The following is a 19,882-nucleotide window of genomic DNA, read 5'->3' on the forward strand; positions in this document are numbered from 1 at the left end:
GAGGATTGCAGGCCCTATGTCAGTCAGAGTTGCCCCCACAGTGTACAGCTCCTGCTCATCATCCTCCTCCTCCTCATGTTCAGCCTCCATCTCAGATATCACCACATCAGTTACAAGCTGGAAGCACTGCACTACTGCCTCAGCCAAGCGGCAACAGGCTGTGCTGAAACTCATAAGCTTATGTGATAAACCTCACACTGCTTGTGAGTTGTGGACAGCTGTGAAAGAGCAGGCAGATCTGTAGCTGAGACCGCTGAACCTACATCAAGGCATGGTCGTGTGTGACAATGGCCATAACCTGGTGGCGGCTCTGAGGCGAGGCGAGATCACACACGTACCATGCCTGGCTCATGTGCTTAACCTCGTGGTTCAGCGGTTTCTTAAACCGTACCCTGAGTTGCCAGATCTGCTCTTCATTGTACGCCGCCTGTCAGCTCGTTTTTGGAAGTCGGCTACCGCTTCCGCCACCCTTGCTGTGTTGCAGCAGCGTCTGCAGCTTCCGTCACACCGAATGGTGTGTGATGTCCCCACACATTGGAACTCTACCCTCCACATGTTGCAAAGGATTTGTGAGCAGAAGAGAGCAGTTGTGGAGTACCAGCTGCAACAAGGCCGTCGATATTCAGGTCAGACTCCACACATAAGACCTCAGGAGTAGACCTGGATGTCTGACATATGTACCATCCTGACAAACTTTGAGGAGTCCACCAAGATGGTGAGTGGCTATGATGGCTTCATTAGCATCAGCATCCCACTTGTCTGTCTTTTGCAACGCTCTCTGCAGAGAATTAAAGAGGAGGCATTGCTGCCAGAGTATGATGAGATGGATCAAGAAGCCATAGCGGGTGATTACACACAGCCCAGCCTCATCTCATCCCAATGTGCATTGGGGGACAATGAGGGAGAGGAGGAGGAGGAGGAAGAATAGGAGCTGGTATCATGCGCTGTAGACGGTAGTACCTGTACAACTGTCATACCATCGGTTCAGCGTGGGTGGCCTGAGGACAGGGGGGAGGAGGAGGAGGAGGAGGAGAGCACGGTTAGTCATCATCTTGGTTAGGACACGGAAGTCTTCCCCGTTACCAGTCTGGCACGCATGGCTGACTTTATGTTTTGCTGCCTTAACCGTGACCCTCGCGTTGTCAAAATGTTGGATGACAGTCATTACTGGTTGGTGACACTTTTAGACCCCCCGCTACAAGGAGAACTTTCTCTCTCTTATTCCTGAGGTGGAGAGGTCTACAAAAATGGGGCAGTCCCAGAAGGCCCTTGCTGCAGAACTGTTAAAAAAATTCCCATCTGAACACGCTAGCGGCAGAGGTCACAGTTCGCTGCCCAACCAAGGCGTACAGTTGAGAGAGACGCAACTCCAATCCAGCAGAGGCAGGGGAACACTTTCAAGATTCTGGGACAGTTTTCTGAGACCTTCCCAGCTTACAGGCCCTGAGGCGCGGGGTACTCTCACAAGGAGTGGAAATTTTCAAAAGATTGTGAGGGAGTACCTTGCCGACCGTACCAGCTTCCTCCGTGATTCCTCTGTGCCTTTTAATTATTGGGTATCCAAGCTGGACACTTGGAATGAACTCGCTCTGTACGCCTTGGAGGTCCTGGCTTGCCCTGCCACTAGCGTGTTATCGGAGCGTGTTTTTAGTGCTGCTGTGGGAATTATAATTGATAAGCGCACTCGCCTGTCAACTGACAATGCTGACAAGCTGACCCTTATCAAAATGAACAAGGGCTGGATTGGGCCAGACTTCTCATCACCACCAAATGACAGCAGAATAACATAAAGTCAAATCCACTGTGTTATTTCGGGAGGTGTATTCCCATGCACCGCTTCATACCCACACATGGGTATACGCATCCTCATTTCGGCTGTTTTTTGCTCTTCTCCTTATCCTCAGCCTCCACCACCACTATACCACCAGGGTGACTGTGGTCCGTGTTGCCATCATTGCAAGTTTCTCCGTCCTAATTTTTGGCTACTTCTGCTTGGAAGGCATAGGCAAAGACTAAGGGAGACACACTTCCCAATAATGGGAATAATGTTTTTAATATGCTGTACTGCACGGCTCTTGTAAGAGGCATTGCAAGTTCCTAAGTCCTAATTTTTGGCAGCTTTTGCTTGGAAGGCATAGGCAAAGACTATGGAAGACCCACTCCCCAATAATGGGAATAATGTTTTTAATATGCTGTACTGCATGGCTCTTGTAAGGGGCATTGCAAGTTCCTCCATCCTAATTTTTGGCAGCTTTTGCTTGGAAGGCATAGGCAAAGACTATGGGAGACCCACTCCCCAATAGTGGGAATAATGATTTTAATATGCTGTACTGCATGACTCTTGTAAGGGGCATTAAAATAGTCTTGTTAAGCTACTGTGACCTCCACATCTCTTCCAAGGGTCATTGATATTGTCTTTTTATTCCACTGGGACCTCTACATCTCTTCCAAGGGGCATTGATATTGTCTTTTTATTCCACTGGGACCTCCACGTCTCTTCCCAGGGGCATTAAAACCGTCTTGTTAAGCTACTGTGACCTCCACGTCTCTTCCAAGGTGCATTAAAACCATCTTGTTAAACCACTCTGAACTCCACATCTCTTCCAATGGGCATTAAAATTGTCTTGTTAAGCTACTGTGACCTCCACGTCTCTTCCAAGGGTCATTGATATTGTCTTTTTATTTCACTGGGACCTCCACCACTCTTCCAAGGGGCATTGATATTGTCTTTTTATTCCACTGCGAGCTCCACCACTCTTCCAAGGGGCATTGATATTGTCTTTTTATTCCACTGTAAACTCCACCACTCTTCCAAGGGGCATTGATATTGTCTTTTTATTCCACTGGGACCTCCACCACTCTTCCAAGGGGCATTGATATTGTCTTTTTATTCCACTGGGACCTCCACGTCTCCTCCAAGGGGCATTAAAATTGTCTTGTTAAACCACTCTGAACTCCACGTCTCTTCCAAGGGGCATTAAAACCGTCTTGTTAAGCTACTGTGACCTCCACGTCTCTTCCAAGGGGCATTAATACCATGTTGTTAAACCACTCTGAACTCCACGTCTCTTCCAAGGGGCATTAAAATGGTCTTGTTAAGCTACTGCGACCTCCACCACTCTTCCAAGGGGCATTAATATTGTCTTTTTATTCCACTGTAACCTCCACCACTCTTCCAAAGGGCATTGATATTGTCTTTTTATTCCACTGGGACCTCCACATCTCATCCAAGGGGCATTAAAACCGTCTTGTTAAACCACTCTGAACTTCACGTCTCTTCCAAGGGGCATTAAAACCATCTTGTTAAACCACTCTGAACTCCACAGCTCTTCCAAGGGGCATTGAAATGTTGTTTTTAATTACCTCTAACCTCCACGACTCTTCCAATGGGCATTGCATTTCCTCCTAATTTTAGTCAGCTTTTGCTTTTCAATGCATAGGCAAACACTAAGGGAGACCCACTCCCCAATAATGGGTAGAAGGTTTTTAGTATGCTGTAATCCATGTCAGTTTCAAGGGGCATTGCAGTTCCTCATAATTTTTGGAAAGCCTTCCATTCACTGCTTAGGCCAACAGTGTACAGTAGACCCGGTTGCTATAAATGGAAAAAATGGTTTAGTTAAGGCCCTCTGACCTCCATGTCACTTCCAAGAGGCATTGGAGTGCCTCAAAATTTTTGGTAGGCATTGCACTCACTGTATGCCCTATAACTGTGTAGCCGAACCGCTCCTTTTGGTACAGAAACATATCCTACAAGACATGTGTGGTTGACTGGCCTGATATTGATGTGAATGGTTCCTGTTCCTCCTGCTCTTTCTCCTTTGCCACCACCTCATCCATTATTCATCACCTGAAGCTTTGTTTTAACGGGAATCATAGAGCTGGGATAGTAGCAGGAAAACATCCAGCAATCCTCGGAGGAGATAGGATATGCACCAAATCGCTGACCACCTCCGGCCTAGCCGCTACTACATACATGCGCTTGCATTCCAAGGAACAGAAAGCTAAGGAGATGGCTGGCCTCATGAATAACTTACTCATTGTGTAGGAGGCCGACCACTGCTGCTGTCTACCTTCTGAACTTTGTGTTGAAGCCTGATTGACCCAGGACCCGCAATCCTCTATGTCTGGAGGACGCGTTGCATCCCAGTGTCCAACTGTGTCCTGGCTTTCACAATATTAACCCAGTGTGAAGGCGTCAGTGAGATGGAACATCCCTGGCCACATTCACTTGTCCACGTGTTTGTGGTTAGGCTGTCCTTCCCACTAAATGCACTGGGGAGGGCACAGGTAATGTTTTGGTATGCGCACTTATGAATAAGGCGCACCAGCACAAATAGGGGCGGCTGGGGACCGTTTATGGACACTCGGCTGCCCCCAGGCGGCTGGGGACCGTGTGTCGGCACCCGGCCGCAGGGCGGCTGGGGACCGAGTGTGGACACCCGACCGCCCCCTGGTGGCTGGGGACCAAGCGTGGACACCCGGTCGCCAGGCGGCTGGGGACTGAGTATGGATACTAGGCCGCCGACGCAGCCATGATGTGGTGGCCAGATTCCACCTCCACATGCCTAACAGGCCCAATTTAAAGTGCAAGCATGGAAGCAGTATGGTATTGCAGCCTGGGGGTGGGTGGGTGGTAGACTGCATACTTGCGCTTGCATTGCAAGGAATGGGGGAGGTACAATTGAACACTGCCCTGGGACAAGGACTTGAATGGGGATAGTTGCAAGTCTGCAATGACAGGTGCAGGGCGGGAGGCATCTTCGCATGTGCCATGAACAGGGGGTTGGCTTGCAGACACTACAGCGGAATAGGCTGTCCTTCCCACTAAATGCACTGGGGAGGGCACAGGTAATGTTTTGGTATGCACGCTTGTGTATAAGCGCATCGGGACAAATAGGGGTGGCTGGGGACTGAGTATGGACACCCGGCCGCCCCCTGGCGGCTGGGGACCGAGTGTGGACACCTGGCCGCCGGGCGGCTGGGGACTGAGTATGGATACCAGGCCGCCAACGCAGCCATGACATGGTGGCTGGCGTCTGCCTCCACAAGCCTAAAAGGCCTTATTTCAAGTGCAAGCAAGCTAGCAGTATGGTATTGCAGCCTGGGGGTGGGTGGGTGGCAGGCTGCACACTTACGCTTGCATTCTAAGAAAACAAAGCAGATGCTAACTTCTATCATCATCATCATGCTCCTCACCTTGGCACTCTCAACTCCCCTGATGGAGAAGCCAGGGCCCACCGGAGGAGTCTGGTTGTCTGGTGGGCTCGCCCAATGCTACCCTAAAGCAGGACAGGCTAAGAAAAGTGTGGGGAAGGTTACCGGGACAAATAGTGGTGGCTGCGGACTGAGTATGGGGACCTCGCTGCCGAAGCAGCTATGAGGTAGTGGACAGCTTTGGCCTCCTCCAAACTAAAAGGCCCCATTTCAAGGGCAAGCTAGCAGTATGGTATTGTAGCCTGGGGGTGGGTGGGTGGGTGGCAGGCTGCACACTTACGCTTGCATTCCAAGAAAACAAAGCAGATGCTAACTTCTATCTTCATCATTATGCTCCTCACCTTGGCACTCTCATCTCCCCTGATGGAGAAGCCAGGGCCCACCGGAGGAGTCTCTGGTTGTCTGGTAGGCTCTTCCAATGCTGCCCTAAAGCAGGCCAGGGTGAGAAAAGTGTGGGGAAGGTTCCAGAGACAAATAGTGGCGGCTGGGGACTGAGTATGGAGACCTCGTCGCCGACGCAGCCATGAGGTAGTGGACAGCTTTGGCCTCCTCCAAACTAAAAGGCCCCATTTCAAGTGCAAGCTAGCAGTATAGTATTGCAGCCTGCGGGTGGGTGGGTAGGTTGGCTGCATATTTGCGCTTGCATTGCAAGGAATTGGGGAGGTACAATTGAACATTGCCCTGGGACAAGGACTTGCACAGGGATAGTTGCAAGTCTGCATCTTTTGATGCGGCAAGGATCATTTCTGATAGGCACACTTTTAGGCAGTGACCTGGGTGTCAGAGATGCTTCCAGGAGTCTTCCCCATGCTGTTCCCATGTCTTTTCAGCACTGTATGTATGTGTCACACAGCACATGGCCAGATAAGATTGTAAAATGTTAAAATGACATTTCCCGGTGAATGCATTTGTCACGGTTGAAAGCTATGCAAAAGTGCAAAAACGCATAAAAAATACTACTTGTGAACATAGCCCAAGGTGTGGAGGATTATTTTTGTTTTTGGTTATTTATTTTACCTTATACACAAGTCTTTACCCTGGAAAGGATGTTTCCTAACATATTTCACAGGAAAACAGTTTCAGTTTTGTTTTTGAACGTTTTATTGTGAGCCCGTAAAAGTGGCTTAATACCTCTGACCACGTTGTTGACAGCAGTGACCTGTGGGTCAGAAATGCTTCCTGGGGCGATCCCCATGCTGTCCCCATGTCATTTGAGCACTGTCACTATCGTTTTGGGCACTTTTAAGGCTTTCTACAGACTGCCGGGGGTGCAGCCGCAAAAATGCTTGGGTCCCCCATAGACTAACATTGGGATCGTTGCTTGGGTCGAGCACCCGAGTATCACGGTGATCTGGGCCCGAGCTTCGAGCACCCGAGCATTTTAGTGCTCGCTCAACACTAAATTCTACCCCCTGCTAATCGAACACCAAAGACTATGCCTTATTTTTCTCGATTTTCAAATCCCTTTTGGATTCGCACTGTAACTGATCCACCGAAAACTTTCCCACTTGATATTATGCTGTAGTCACATGTCTGAAGTCACATGTCCAATTTCCATATGGGAAGCTCCAATCATGAAAGGACTGGTGTCTCTCTTGCAGTGTACTGTACACTATATGATCAAGATAGCAGATCCAGCGAAGTGTGAAACACATTAAAAGGTTCTTGACTAATACATGCATTATTAATCTAAGGATGCAGTCAGACGTCCGTGTAAATTGGAGTGAGATCAGAATGCAGTGCATGGACTGGCCGGTAGCTCTCCCATCCTGAGCATGACAGAGGCACAGACATATATGAAGCTGTCACGCTCGAGTAGGGAGATCAAGCGGGCAGTCCATGCCGATCTTGAACTGATTTTTATGGCCATCTGACTGAGCCCTAGAAGACACCTGTCATGGTGAAAATGGCATCTGATCTGCAGGCAGGATGTTATAGGAGAGAAGGAGTTGATCAGATTGATGTACATTTTTGTAGGAAAAGTTTCACTAAAACTTTTACGTTGTTCATTAATATCCCTTGTATTGCATGCATATCAGTCTTAACAGTGGTCCTATTCAGTGATTGACTCCTTCTATGACTGTGCTGCAGAGATAGCTGTCAATCGCTGGTAGAACCATTCATTGTCCTCATGCATACAAACACCAGAGATTTAATTCACTAAAATACAAGTCTTTTCCAAAAGCCTATACATCATTGTACATCATTTTGCTTCTTCTCTATACCATACTGTCCACAGACTGGATTACATGTACAATGTGACAGGTTCCTTTTAATGATGTGTTAAACATCGCACTGAAAACTACCATAAATTCAGGCAAATTTGACAGAATAGATTCATGTAGAAACCTGACTGACCACATTGTGTTCACTGGACACCTGAATTTTTCATTGTACAATAGATATGACACTAGATTGGTGTGAACAGAGCCTTCTCGTCTCTAAATGCTTAGATGTCATAGTAATGCTTTTGTGCAATGCATAAAAAAATTCTATAATGTCATGGTTACCTGATTGCATAAAGGACAGTTCCATCAGAATAGAGACGAACAAGACGATTATCCACAGTAACGTCATGCAGGAATGATTTCTTGGAATCTACAATGTATGTATCTGGAACCCAAAGCAATTGCACAAGCCTGGGATCCAAAGTAATGCTTTTACTGCCATCAAATACTAGACGTTCATCGGTCCATCTTTGGCGCAGAAATATTGTGGCTGTATAGTCCTGTAATATGGAAAATATCGTAAATCAGAGAACAGATTGTCAAATATTGAAAAATATTTTAATGCATTTTTTAAAAAAAGGGGTTGTCCACTACTTTTATATTGATGACCTGTCTGATTTTCATAATCAATTTAGGCCAATATGTTTAGAATTAAAAATAAAAAAATGTTTAAAAAAAATATCTGAAGTTTATAAAAGAATGAAAAATGTAAACTTTTCAAACTTTTATTATATTTTATAAAATGGATACTCAAACTGCACAAAATAATTTATTACTGACATTTCCTATATTTCTCTGTTATACTGCATATGTTTTTCAATGTAAATGTATTTATTTGGCACGATATAAAAAAACTTTGTCAAGAATTTTTCACAAAACCTATTATTTTTTAAGACTTGATTCATTGCTTAAGTATCTTTAAGGGACCTATAAATTAGAAACCCATCACAAATCATCTCATGTAAAAAATGCACCCCTTAAAGTATTCATAACTGTACCTAAAAACCATGAAATGGAATGAAAAAACTAAAAATATTAAAGTTTTTGCATTAAAATATTTAAGTTCCAAATTTTACATGGAATAATATGTTAAAAACATTTCAAAATTTGTTACACAATTTCTCCTAATAGATATCAGGAATTTTTCATTTGGAAATTACTTATTTATATGTCACAACAACTCAATATTCATATAACCACAAAAATAGAGGCTTAAAGAAAGCCTGTATACCCACAAGTATATTAACCAAAATTGATCATTATTAATTAAATAAAATTAAACAAAGTAATAACTAATACTAAATATAACTAATAATAAAATAATAATACTGCTATGATTTGTGGGGAAACATAATATATTTCTTATCAACTAGATACGCAGAACATAGTGCTATCATAAATATCCAGTACAAACATGATCATGAAGGTAATCACTCATAATGCAATTTGCTCAAATAGTACATTCATATAGACCAGGTCAATATAACAAAGCTACTGTTATTAGTGACCTGGTTCAGCTATATATGTGTAAAGGGAAGCAGAGATATCCCTGGAAAGCCCTTGCAGGATGTCACATTAGTGAAGGAAGACTGCCGTCTGCTGACCAGGTGAAATCAAGTGGAACCAATTTGTACTGGAAGATTTGCAGGGGGAGTGACTTTGTGTGCTGGACGTGATCAGGTGACCCGCATGAGAGACTTCCTTGATATAAAAGTCCCGCTCGCGAAACTGCAGGCAGATTTGGTGCCAGAGAAGAGAGCGGTGCAGGTGCGCTCCATGGATGTCGCTGAGGCGAGCTTGACAGGCCTCAGCGGGAAATCTATGTGCCGGTCACCGCCTGGATTCCGCTCAGGAGGACTCTGAGTTGTGCCTGTGCTGGTCAGGACCAGGATCCGTGCTCTACGCCGGTCAAGTCTCAGAGACCATACGTCGTCTGTCAAGAGCCGAGGCCTAGTCCTTTCCACCCTAAGCCCAAGAGACTTCAGTCAATGGTCAAGCCGAGAAGATCCATGAGGAGACTGCAACTGGAGAGGCACGCGTGTGATTGCGGAGGGACAGCATGAGTGAGCAGGGCAATCACTTCCAGCTATTACCTATGGTACCGGGGTCAGCTGGGATGAGCACAACAGCTTGGGAGGGGGCTGGTTGGTGCATGGGAGGCTCAACATGCTTTAATAGACTACATCAGAGAGAGACTTGCGGCCTAGCGGGAAAACCCGGTGATCCCCGCCCCCGCTAGGGCCAGAGCTGCCGGAAGAACTTACTTGGTGACTCCCAGGAATGGGGGAACCACCTTTGTTAAGGGAACATTAATGTTATCTAGTGAAAGACTTTATTTGACATTCTAGGCTTATTGTTATTCGTTTCATTGTTGATTTGCCTTGTTATTATCACTAATTGTTCAGAGTTACTTTAAATTACTCTAAAATTACCACTGCATTTATATAGAATTGTATTGATCACCGACTGTCGTTACCTTGTATTATCTATGGGTTGCATCCAGACACCTGCATCACATAAGTAACAGTGCAAACAATTGTAGTCAATGGAACAATTACATATAGTACTGCTGATCAAATATTATTCTCGTGCACCCTACAATTTCAAACAAAATCCTGGGATGGGCTGAAATGTCTGTTTGTTTGGATATCTATGCGCTGGATTAAATAAGAAATTATTCTACACGTGAGTGCCGGAATTTCTTTCTTCATTATTACTTCCCTCTACGTGCACCATGACCATATGGGGCATCATCCATTGTCTAATCTTAATAAATAAAGAGTGATATTGCACATAGACGCACAAGAGAATCACTGATGATCCATTCAGGATGAAGCGCTGTGTCAAGTAAGCCGATGCAGAAAAGTATTGCCTTTATAAAGAAGATGCCGAAGGTCATGTGATTGGGGAGTGTCCAGTCATGTTATATGATGTCATAATACTAGAGTGTGTGGATTTACAGAGTCAACTAGGCGTGTAGCGGACACTTTGTCCCCACAGGTGTTTCATAGATTTTTATAGCATTGGACCGTGAAAATGAAAAATGACATCTTTCAAAAAATATTCATTTGTATTTTTTTTATATTCCCAAGAGTCAATAAAAGAAACCGTGCAGTGCAGTTTGTTATGAAAGTTCTCTTGAAAGAGTATGGCAATACCTTACACTACTGTATATGACAGGGCTAATTGGGGAAGAAGCAATATTTGGACTGCAAATTTTGCTGGAATGGTTTTTAATTGCAATATTGCATTTTACAACCCCCAAGATAACAGAACAGTGGCAACTACCCAAAAAATGAACTCATGTTGTACAGTACACCCTTCAGGGAATTAATTTGAGAGTGTAGTGACCATTTTTATTCCACAGATTTTTCACAGCTTTCTTTTCACATTGGGCTGTGAAAATGAAAAATTAAATCTGTTAGTTACATTATCATGAATCTTATTTTTACAAGAGATGATAAGAAAAATGGTCAGGACATATAGCCTTTCTATAGCTGCACAGGGACCCAGTGTCACGCTGTCTCTGTATACTGGAGGTAGGGGGCCTAAGCTGACCCTAAGCTGGGGCCCTGACTAATCCCTCAACCTGGAGGTACTGTTAAAGGTACAGAGGTCCAGGCCGCCAGCGTAACCCCTACCTCCTGAAGATCCCTGCACCTCAGTAATCTAGTCCTGAGAAGGACCCCGATCACAACCAAAGGGAACAAGAAATAATATGCCCAAACACAGTATTTAGACGAACGAGACAGTACAAGGGAAAAACCAAAACCACCTTGCATACAAACAACTTCTCAACTACAACAGAGGGAAAACCAACGGGAAAGGAGATAAATGATAAAGCGAGGAAAGGGAAAAAACACTTCCAAATACACTTATCTCAGCAACTCCAAACACCACGATCCGCTCTGTCAGTCTGAATGAAATGCTTTCACCGACACCTCCCAAACAGACCAGCAGGTATATGAAGGAGTCTCACTACAGAAGTATTGATTGCAGCTGGGCGAGGCTGGACCTCATCTAGCCCAGAGAGAGAGAGAGAATTAACTCCCTCACTGCCGAGAAACACAAAGCACCAACAAGTCAGCTGCGAGAAGTCAGGCTGTGTACTCGTGACGATCTTCGTGGCAACACACCCGTGACAGTACCCCCCCTTCTACGAGGGGCCTCCGGACCCTCATGGCCAGGTTTATCCGGGTGAGTCGTGTGGAAGGCCCGAACTAATCGGTCTGCGTTAATATCCGACGCAGGAACACACATCCTCTCCTCAGGACCATACCCCTTCCAATGAACCAGGTACTGAAGGGACCGGCGATTAAAGCGTGAATCAATGACCCTCGATACCTGGAACTCCAAGTTACCATTGACAACCACTGGAGGGGGAGGTAAAAGTGACGGTACCACCGGCGCCACATACCTCTTAAGCAATGATCTGTGAAACACGTTGTGAATTTTAAACGTAGGGGGGAGGTCAAGACGGAATGCCACCGGATTAATAATAGAACTGATTCTGTACGGCCCGATGAACCTGGGACCCAGTTTCCAGGAGGGAACCTTAAGTTTTATATTCCTGGTAGACAACCATACCCGATCGTTCACACTTAGGTCCGGACCAGACACTCTCCTCCTATCAGCCATACGTTTGTATCGGTTCCCCATAGTATTCAGATTCTTCAGCACCCCTCTCCATACTGAAGCGAGTGATGAGGAAAATCGTTCCTCCTCAGGAACCCCCGAAGAGCCCCCCCCACTGAAAGTACAAAACTGGGGGTGAAAACCATATGCCCCAAAAAACGGGGACTTACCAGTGGACTCGCTCCGCCTATTATTAAGAGCAAACTCTGCCAGAGGTAAGAAAGAAGCCCAGTCCTCCTGGTTCTCTGACACAAAACACCGGAGATATGTCTCCAAGCTCTGGTTCATACGTTCCGTCTGACCATTGGTCTGAGGATGAAAAGCCGATGAGAATGACAACTGCATCCCCCGCCGAGCACAAAACGCCTTCCAGAACTTAGACACAAACTGAGACCCCCGATCAGACACCACCTCGGAGGGTACCCCGTGAAGCCTCACAATCTCCCCAATGAACACCTGCGCAAGAGTTTTAGCATTAGGGAGAGCCGGAAGAGCGAAAAAATGTGCCATCTTGCTGAACCTGTCCACTACAACGAGTATGACCGTTTTACCCGAAGACGGAGGGAGGTCCGTAATAAAGTCCATAGACAGATGAGTCCAAGGACGCTCCGGGATCTTCAAAGGTAAGAGGGCCCCAGACGGACGGGTATGTGAGGTCTTAGAGCGCGCACAAACCCCACAGGACGCGACAAAAGTTACCACCTCATTATGTAAATTAGGCCACCAAAACCGACGCGAGAGGAGATCCACAGTAGCTTTACTCCCCGGGTGTCCTGCAAAAACTGAGTTATGGTGTGCCTCGATCACCTTTTGTCGCAACTGATCTGGAACAAACAATCTCCCTGGAGGTCCAACAGGGGCGTCCCCCTGAGCCTCCAATACCTCCTCCTCCAGCTCAGAGCATACTGCCGAAACCACCACCCCCTCCTGAAGGATAGGAATCGGGTCGTCCGTATTCCCGGCCCCCGGGAAACTACGAGATAAGGCATCCGCCTTTACATTTTTTGACCCAGGACGATATGTAACGACAAAATTAAACCTGGTAAAAAACAATGACCACCTAGCTTGTCTGGGATTCAGACGTTTCGCGGACTCCAGATATAGCAGGTTCTTGTGATCGGTGATGACGGTGACCGGATGAACAGCCCCCTCCAGAAAATGGCGCCACTCCTCAAAAGCTAACTTAATGGCCAAGAGTTCCCTATTGCCGACATCGTAATTCCTCTCAGCGGACGACAATTTTTTAGAGAAAAAGGCGCACGGATGCCACTTACCAGGGGACGAACCCTGTGACAATACTGCTCCCACCCCTACCTCGGAAGCGTCTACCTCTACAATGAATGGCTGAGACGCATCAGGTTGAATGAGTATGGGCGCCGAGGCAAAACATTTTTTCAAAGAGGAGAATGCTTGACAAGCCTTGTCAGACCACCTAGAAAAATCCGTCCCCTTTTTAGTCATGTCAGTGAGAGGCTTAACCATGGACGAGAAATTACGAATGAACTTCCGGTAATAATTAGCAAACCCCAGGAAACGTTGTAGTGCCTTAAGATTCTCTGGCCGATCCCACTCAAGAACTGCCCGCACTTTCCCAGGGTCCATACGAAAACCGGACGCTGAAACCAGGAAGCCTAAAAACTGGAGTTCCTGTACGGCGAACACACACTTTTCCCACTTGGCATACAGTTTATTATCCCGCAAGATCTGTAACACCTGCCTAACGTGCTCCTGATGAGACACCAAATCCGGCGAGTAAATTAGGATATCATCCAGATATATGACAACAAACTGTCCCACCAAGCGGCGAAAAATGTCATTAACAAAGTGTTGGAACACCGCCGGGGCATTAGTCAGACCGAATGGCATGACAAGGTTCTCATAATGCCCCTCCGGAGTGTTAAACGCCGTCTTCCACTCATCCCCCTCCTTCATCCTAATCAGATTGTACGCCCCCCTGAGATCCAACTTAGAAAACCATTTGGCGCCCACGATCTGATTAAAGAGATCGGGAATAAGTGGGAGCGGATACGGATCTCGGACCGTAATCCGATTAAGTTCACGGAAATCCAGGCAAGGGCGTAGGCCTCCATCTTTCTTCTTAACAAAGAAGAACCCCGCAGCCACCGGTGAAGATGAAGGTCTAATATGCCCCTTAGCCAGACTTTCTGAGATATAATCCTTCATGGCCTGCCTCTCAGGACCAGAAAGGTTATACAACCTAGCTTTAGGTAACTTGGCCTCAGGGAGCAGTTTTACAGAACAGTCATACACGCGATGAGGAGGTAGTTCCTGACACCCTTTCTCCGAGAATACATCCTCAAAGTCCGCCAGAAATGGAGGTAAGACCCAAGGAGTAACCGCACCAATGACCGTGTTCATGCAGTTTTTATTACAGAATTTACTCCATTGGCTTATCTCCCTGGTTTGCCAATTAATAACCGGGTTATGCTTAGCTAACCAAGGAAGGCCCAACACAATAGGAGTGGGAAGACCCTCCAACACGTAGCAAGACAACAGTTCTTTATGTATTGCCCCCACTTGAAGTTTTACGTCATGCACAACTTGCAAAAAACTTCCCTGCCCGAGAGGCCTGGCATCGATCGAGAATATGGGGATGGGTTTAGCCAACTCACTCAACCGCATACCTTGAACCCGGGCAAACCGAGCATCAACCAGATTAGCCCCGGCCCCACTATCCAGAAGAACAGATATCCTCTCAGTTCTCGTACCCACCACCACCTCCGCCGGTACGAGAAACTGAGACGAACCTAGGGACGAAATACCTACTCCCAGATTGCCGTCCACCACACAACCTGGGATCAACAGTTTTCCGACGACTCTTCACTCTGCAAGGGACGGGATGGACACCCCCCAATAAAATGTCCCTTTCTCCCGCAGAAGAAACACCTTCCTGCCATATGGCGCACCACCGGTCCCCTCCCCCGAAATGATGTCCCTCCTAATTGCATAGGCTCCTCAGGACTGACCAGGGGAACCACCATATGAGGGGACCTTGTAGGAGGTGGAGTCATCACAGGGGGTAGAGTTATCCCGCACCTCTCCCGAAGCCGTCTGTCCACGCGAATAGCGAGGGCCATAGCGGCTTCCAGAGACACGGGAGAGTCATACTGTGCCAACACATCCTGTAATTTGTCGGATAAACCATGACAAAACTGGCTCCTAAGAGCCGGGTCATTCCACTGGGTGTCCGTGGCCCACCTACGGAACTCCGAACAGAATTCCTCCGCCGGACGATCTCCCTGCTGGATCCTACGTAACTTAGACTCAGCAAGGGAGATCCGATCTGGGTCATCATATACGAGTCCCAGGGCAGCGAAAAACCTATCCACTGACTGGAGAGCCGGGGAACCCGGGGGAAGAGAGAACGCCCAAGATTGTGGGTCCCCTTGTAGGAGCGAGATGACAATTCCCACCCTTTGTTCTTCACTCCCCGATGACCGAGGCCGCAGCCGAAAGTACAATTTACATGCCTCCCGGAAAACAAAAAACTTGTCCCGCCCCCCAGTGAACCTATCAGGGAGAGCTACTTTAGGTTCTGGTCCGGCTTGCTCCTGAGGATGCCAAACCTTGGACCTAACGTCCGCCAGCTCCATGGACAAACCCTGCAATTGCCGAGCTAGACCGGCTACTGGATCCATAGTAGCTGGAGAAAAACTAAGTGGGTCGGTGAAAATGTCACGCTGTCTCTGTATACTGGAGGTAGGGGGCCTAAGCTGACCCTAAGCTGGGGCCCTGACTAATCCCTCAACCTGGAGGTACTGTTAAAGGTACAGAGGTCCAGGCCGCCAGCGTAACCCCTACCTCCTGAAGATCCCTGCACCTCAGTAATCTAGTCCTGAGAAGGACCCCGATCACAACCAAAGGGAACAAGAAATAATATGCCCAAACACAGTATTTAGACGAACGAGACAGTACAAGGGAAAAACCAAAACCACCTTGCATACAAACAACTTCTCAACTACAACAGAGGGAAAACCAACGGGAAAGGAGATAAATGATAAAGCGAGGAAAGGGAAAAAACACTTCCAAATACACTTATCTCAGCAACTCCAAACACCACGATCCGCTCTGTCAGTCTGAATGAAATGCTTTCACCGACACCTCCCAAACAGACCAGCAGGTATATGAAGGAGTCTCACTACAGAAGTATTGATTGCAGCTGGGCGAGGCTGGACCTCATCTAGCCCAGAGAGAGAGAGAGAATTAACTCCCTCACTGCCGAGAAACACAAAGCACCAACAAGTCAGCTGCGAGAAGTCAGGCTGTGTACTCGTGACGATCTTCGTGGCAACACACCCGTGACACCCAGAGGGGCACCCTTCTCAAATACATGGGCCCTGATTAGTGGACTTGGTAGCCTACTGCTCTATAAAATTCAGAACTTAGTCCTTAGTCAGAACTTAGTAAGTGGGTGATGCTTACCAATCAGAGGTGGAGCTTTCCATTTGTAGGATTGAACACATTGGACATCAACATATTGTTTTTGCTTTTCTGATGTGTGTATAATGTCTTTAAATTGATAACTGTGTATATGCTGATGTATGTGTTTAGTATAGTATATGTCCAGTGTTTGTGAGATATGTGTGCTCTTCTTGTGTCTGTTTTGCTTGTAAGTTGTATGGTTGTGTTATGTATCTGACATGCGGGCTATGCCTGTGTGACGTACGCAGTTAGTTTGATATGTCTTACTTAAAGTATGTGCTGTGTTTGTGTGACGAGTCTTACATGTGTTCTGTGCTTGTGTGACCTGTTCTGTGCTTCTATGACTTGAGTGCTGTGAATGTGTGACGTGAGTACTGTTTATGTGTGACATGTGCGCTGTGCTTGTGTGATGTAAGTGCTGTGCTTGTGTGATGCTAGTGCTACTTATTGGAAGATTCCCATACATAAGTCTAACAAAAGGGCATTTTGACCCAGGACAGCAGTACCCCATATACGATTATACACTACTGTATGGGAAGGAGCGCCATTTGGTTTTTGGAACGCAAATTTTTAAATGGTTTATATCACTATATTAAATTTGCATAGTACCAGAAGGTGTAATCTTCTCAGGAGTGACAATTTTGGAAACTTTATATCTCAAGGCATTTACCAAGGTCCATAGTGAGTATTTTGCACTAAAAATTTTTTCAAGAAATTAATACACGGCAGATAGAATAAAGTGAATTTTTTTGTCCGGACAATGAAGTCCACACTTGGATCATGAATTTCAGAAGTGTGAAACTGGCCTCAGGGTTTATTTTTGCCTTACAGAATTGACCATGTTGTATAAGAGACATATTACCATCAAAGTTTTTATCATCTTAATATTTCATCATATTATATAGTATGGTATACTTACAATTGCTCATTTTGCCTTTCTACCCAGAAAATTCTTCTCTTTTTCATTAGGTCTATGACATCAAGTGATTAAAAACTGACTTGCTGAATCCTTCTAAGTTCTATGTAGAAACCGTACGTCAAATTTCCCTGCATGACTCATAAGTCACTGCAAAAGTCACTGGAAGTGGCAGGAACCTAGCAGTTGGGTCAGGAGCTGAATAGGGGAATGATAAATGCCGAGACAAGAGACTACCTGTTTCTACATAGAGCAGGGAAAAGAGAAGAATTAGCTGTGTAGAAAGTCAAAATGAGCAATTGTAAGGATACAGTACTATATAATATGATGACTGCAATATATTAAGAGGATAAAAACTTTGATGGGAGTGCTACTTTAATTCTTTAAAGGACCTATATATTGGAAAAACAACCAAAAAAACAAACAAAATTGACACCATTTTAAAACTATACCCCTGCAAAGTATTCAAGACTGCTCTCAAGAAGTTTGTTAATACTTCAGGTGCTTCACAGGAATTACTGCAAAGTGGAATTAAAAGACTAAAAAAATACATTTTTTCCACTAAAATGTTGCTTTTGGAATAAAGTTTTCATTTTCACAAGAAATTAAAAAAATAAAATAGACCCTATAATTTGCTACACGATTCTCCCAAAATGGTCAATACTACATGTGTGATAAATAACTACTGTTCGGTCACACAACAGAGCTTGGAAGAAAAAGAGAGCAGAATATTTGTAATGAATAATAAAGACAATGTTATCCACACTGATCTGACAATTTGTTTTACAATTTACTTTTATAACATTGTCATCTTAGATGATGAAATATGAATGAATGTGTCCATGTTATTACTAAGCGTCCATTAAAATCCAACCTCTGATTGACCTCAATATGGCTTTTGAGAATACTAGTACACTAGTTTTCTTAAATGTACATTATGGCTCTTTCTTGTACCAGGTTAATCATACAAGTTTATTATTTATTATTGCTAATTCTAAGACAAAATAGGGGATGCAATATGTTATTTGGACACTAGATGGTGTTGTTGACCTACAAATGAAAATCTCAAGGCTGATAAGTCAGTGAAGTCACAGAATGGAGTTCATTTGGAAATTATAATTATTTATCATTCATTTTACATTATCAAGAGAAAATGAAAAAGCATGAAATCAAAAGACTTAATGAAAAAGCATGAAATCAAAAGACTTTTCAGATTTTGTAACCTAATTTGAATTTGGTAATAAATAGATCTGCTAATATGTATCTCCAGTAGGTAAATATATATATAGGATACTGTAAAGCGCCATGGAATAAATGGCGCTATAATAATAAATAATAATAATAATAATACTGTAAATTACAATAAGAAAGGAGTCAGGGTTTGGGACTGTGAGGTTTTAGAAATAGGTAAAGCAACCCAAATCCTGTAATTAGCCTGATTTGGCTTTGCCAGGGCCCTGAGCAGGTGGGGGAACCCACTCGCCGTCGGACACCCTGGTGCGCACCCGTGAGCGGAGGAGAGCAGGCGAGCAATGAATCACACAATGGCAAATTTCCCGCTCTTTTATAAAGCTTTTCTTGCTTCACAACCCAGGTTGCCACTTAAATTTGGCCTTCTGGAGAGGAAGACACTCCTTCCTCTCCTTGCTGTGCAAGGACTCAATCACCTCCAGGGATCCTCTGAAGAAAACGGATTCACAGGTTCTAAGATGTTCGATGGCTCCTCCACAGCATGCTTCCCAAGACGGCACAAGGTCTGCCGTGCAGCTTCTCCATCAGTCCTTCTGATGATGGGATCTCCTTCTCGCTTCTCATTACTGGAGAGGAACTATGGTCAGGAACACAATCTTTCCGCTAGCACCGAGACAAGGCGCCCTGCAGCACTTTCTTCTTGTGCAGATTACTGCACTTGAATCCTAGGCTGAAATGCATCCTTATTGCTAGGTGAGAAATTTGCCAACATTATCTCACCTAACGTTGGCTGTAGGCTCCAGTGGTATATATGTAAAAAAGCCCTGACCTTTCAGTACTGCAGGACAGCTCAATCAAATCGGGACAGTATAGAGACAAACTAAAATATGGCCAATACGATGCTTCGCCTCCCAAAAGTCACAAAGAATTTTTGTGATTTTTTAAAAAAAAAAAATATTTATATTAGGTCAAGAACAATTAAAACCTGAATAAAGATACAACATGAGCTGGTCCCTGGTTCGGGAAGAAACCAGCTAATATAACAATGACCAAATTTTCAAAATAACAAAATAAATGAATTATTAGTGATAGGTGGTGAGCGTGCTCAGCACTGCTCGATACTTGATCGAGCATTGGGGTGGTCGATCGAGTAGCGAGCAGTGCTGAGTATCACGTAGTGCTTGAGTGCTCGAATTCCCACAAGTGAATTATCTGGGCCAGGTGGAGAGAGAGAAAGAGAAAAAAAATAAAA

General features: G+C 45.3%; 1 protein-coding gene across 1 annotated transcript in view; it reads right to left on the minus strand.

Moving 5' to 3' along the window:
* Nucleotides 1-19,882, minus strand: part of GABRP (gamma-aminobutyric acid type A receptor subunit pi) — a 262,987-nt gene that overhangs the window by 164,117 nt on the left and 78,988 nt on the right. The window contains exon 3 of the mRNA XM_073649199.1: nt 7,728-7,945. Within this exon, the coding sequence (XP_073505300.1) occupies nt 7,728-7,945 (218 nt within the window). The remainder of the gene's footprint in view (nt 1-7,727; nt 7,946-19,882) is intronic.

The sequence above is a fragment of the Phyllobates terribilis genome, unplaced genomic scaffold (assembly GCF_046119375.1).
Source record: "Phyllobates terribilis strain yellow unplaced genomic scaffold, ASM4611937v1 Scaffold_10__3_contigs__length_209671492, whole genome shotgun sequence".
In the NCBI taxonomy this organism is placed as follows: Eukaryota; Metazoa; Chordata; class Amphibia; order Anura; family Dendrobatidae; genus Phyllobates; species Phyllobates terribilis.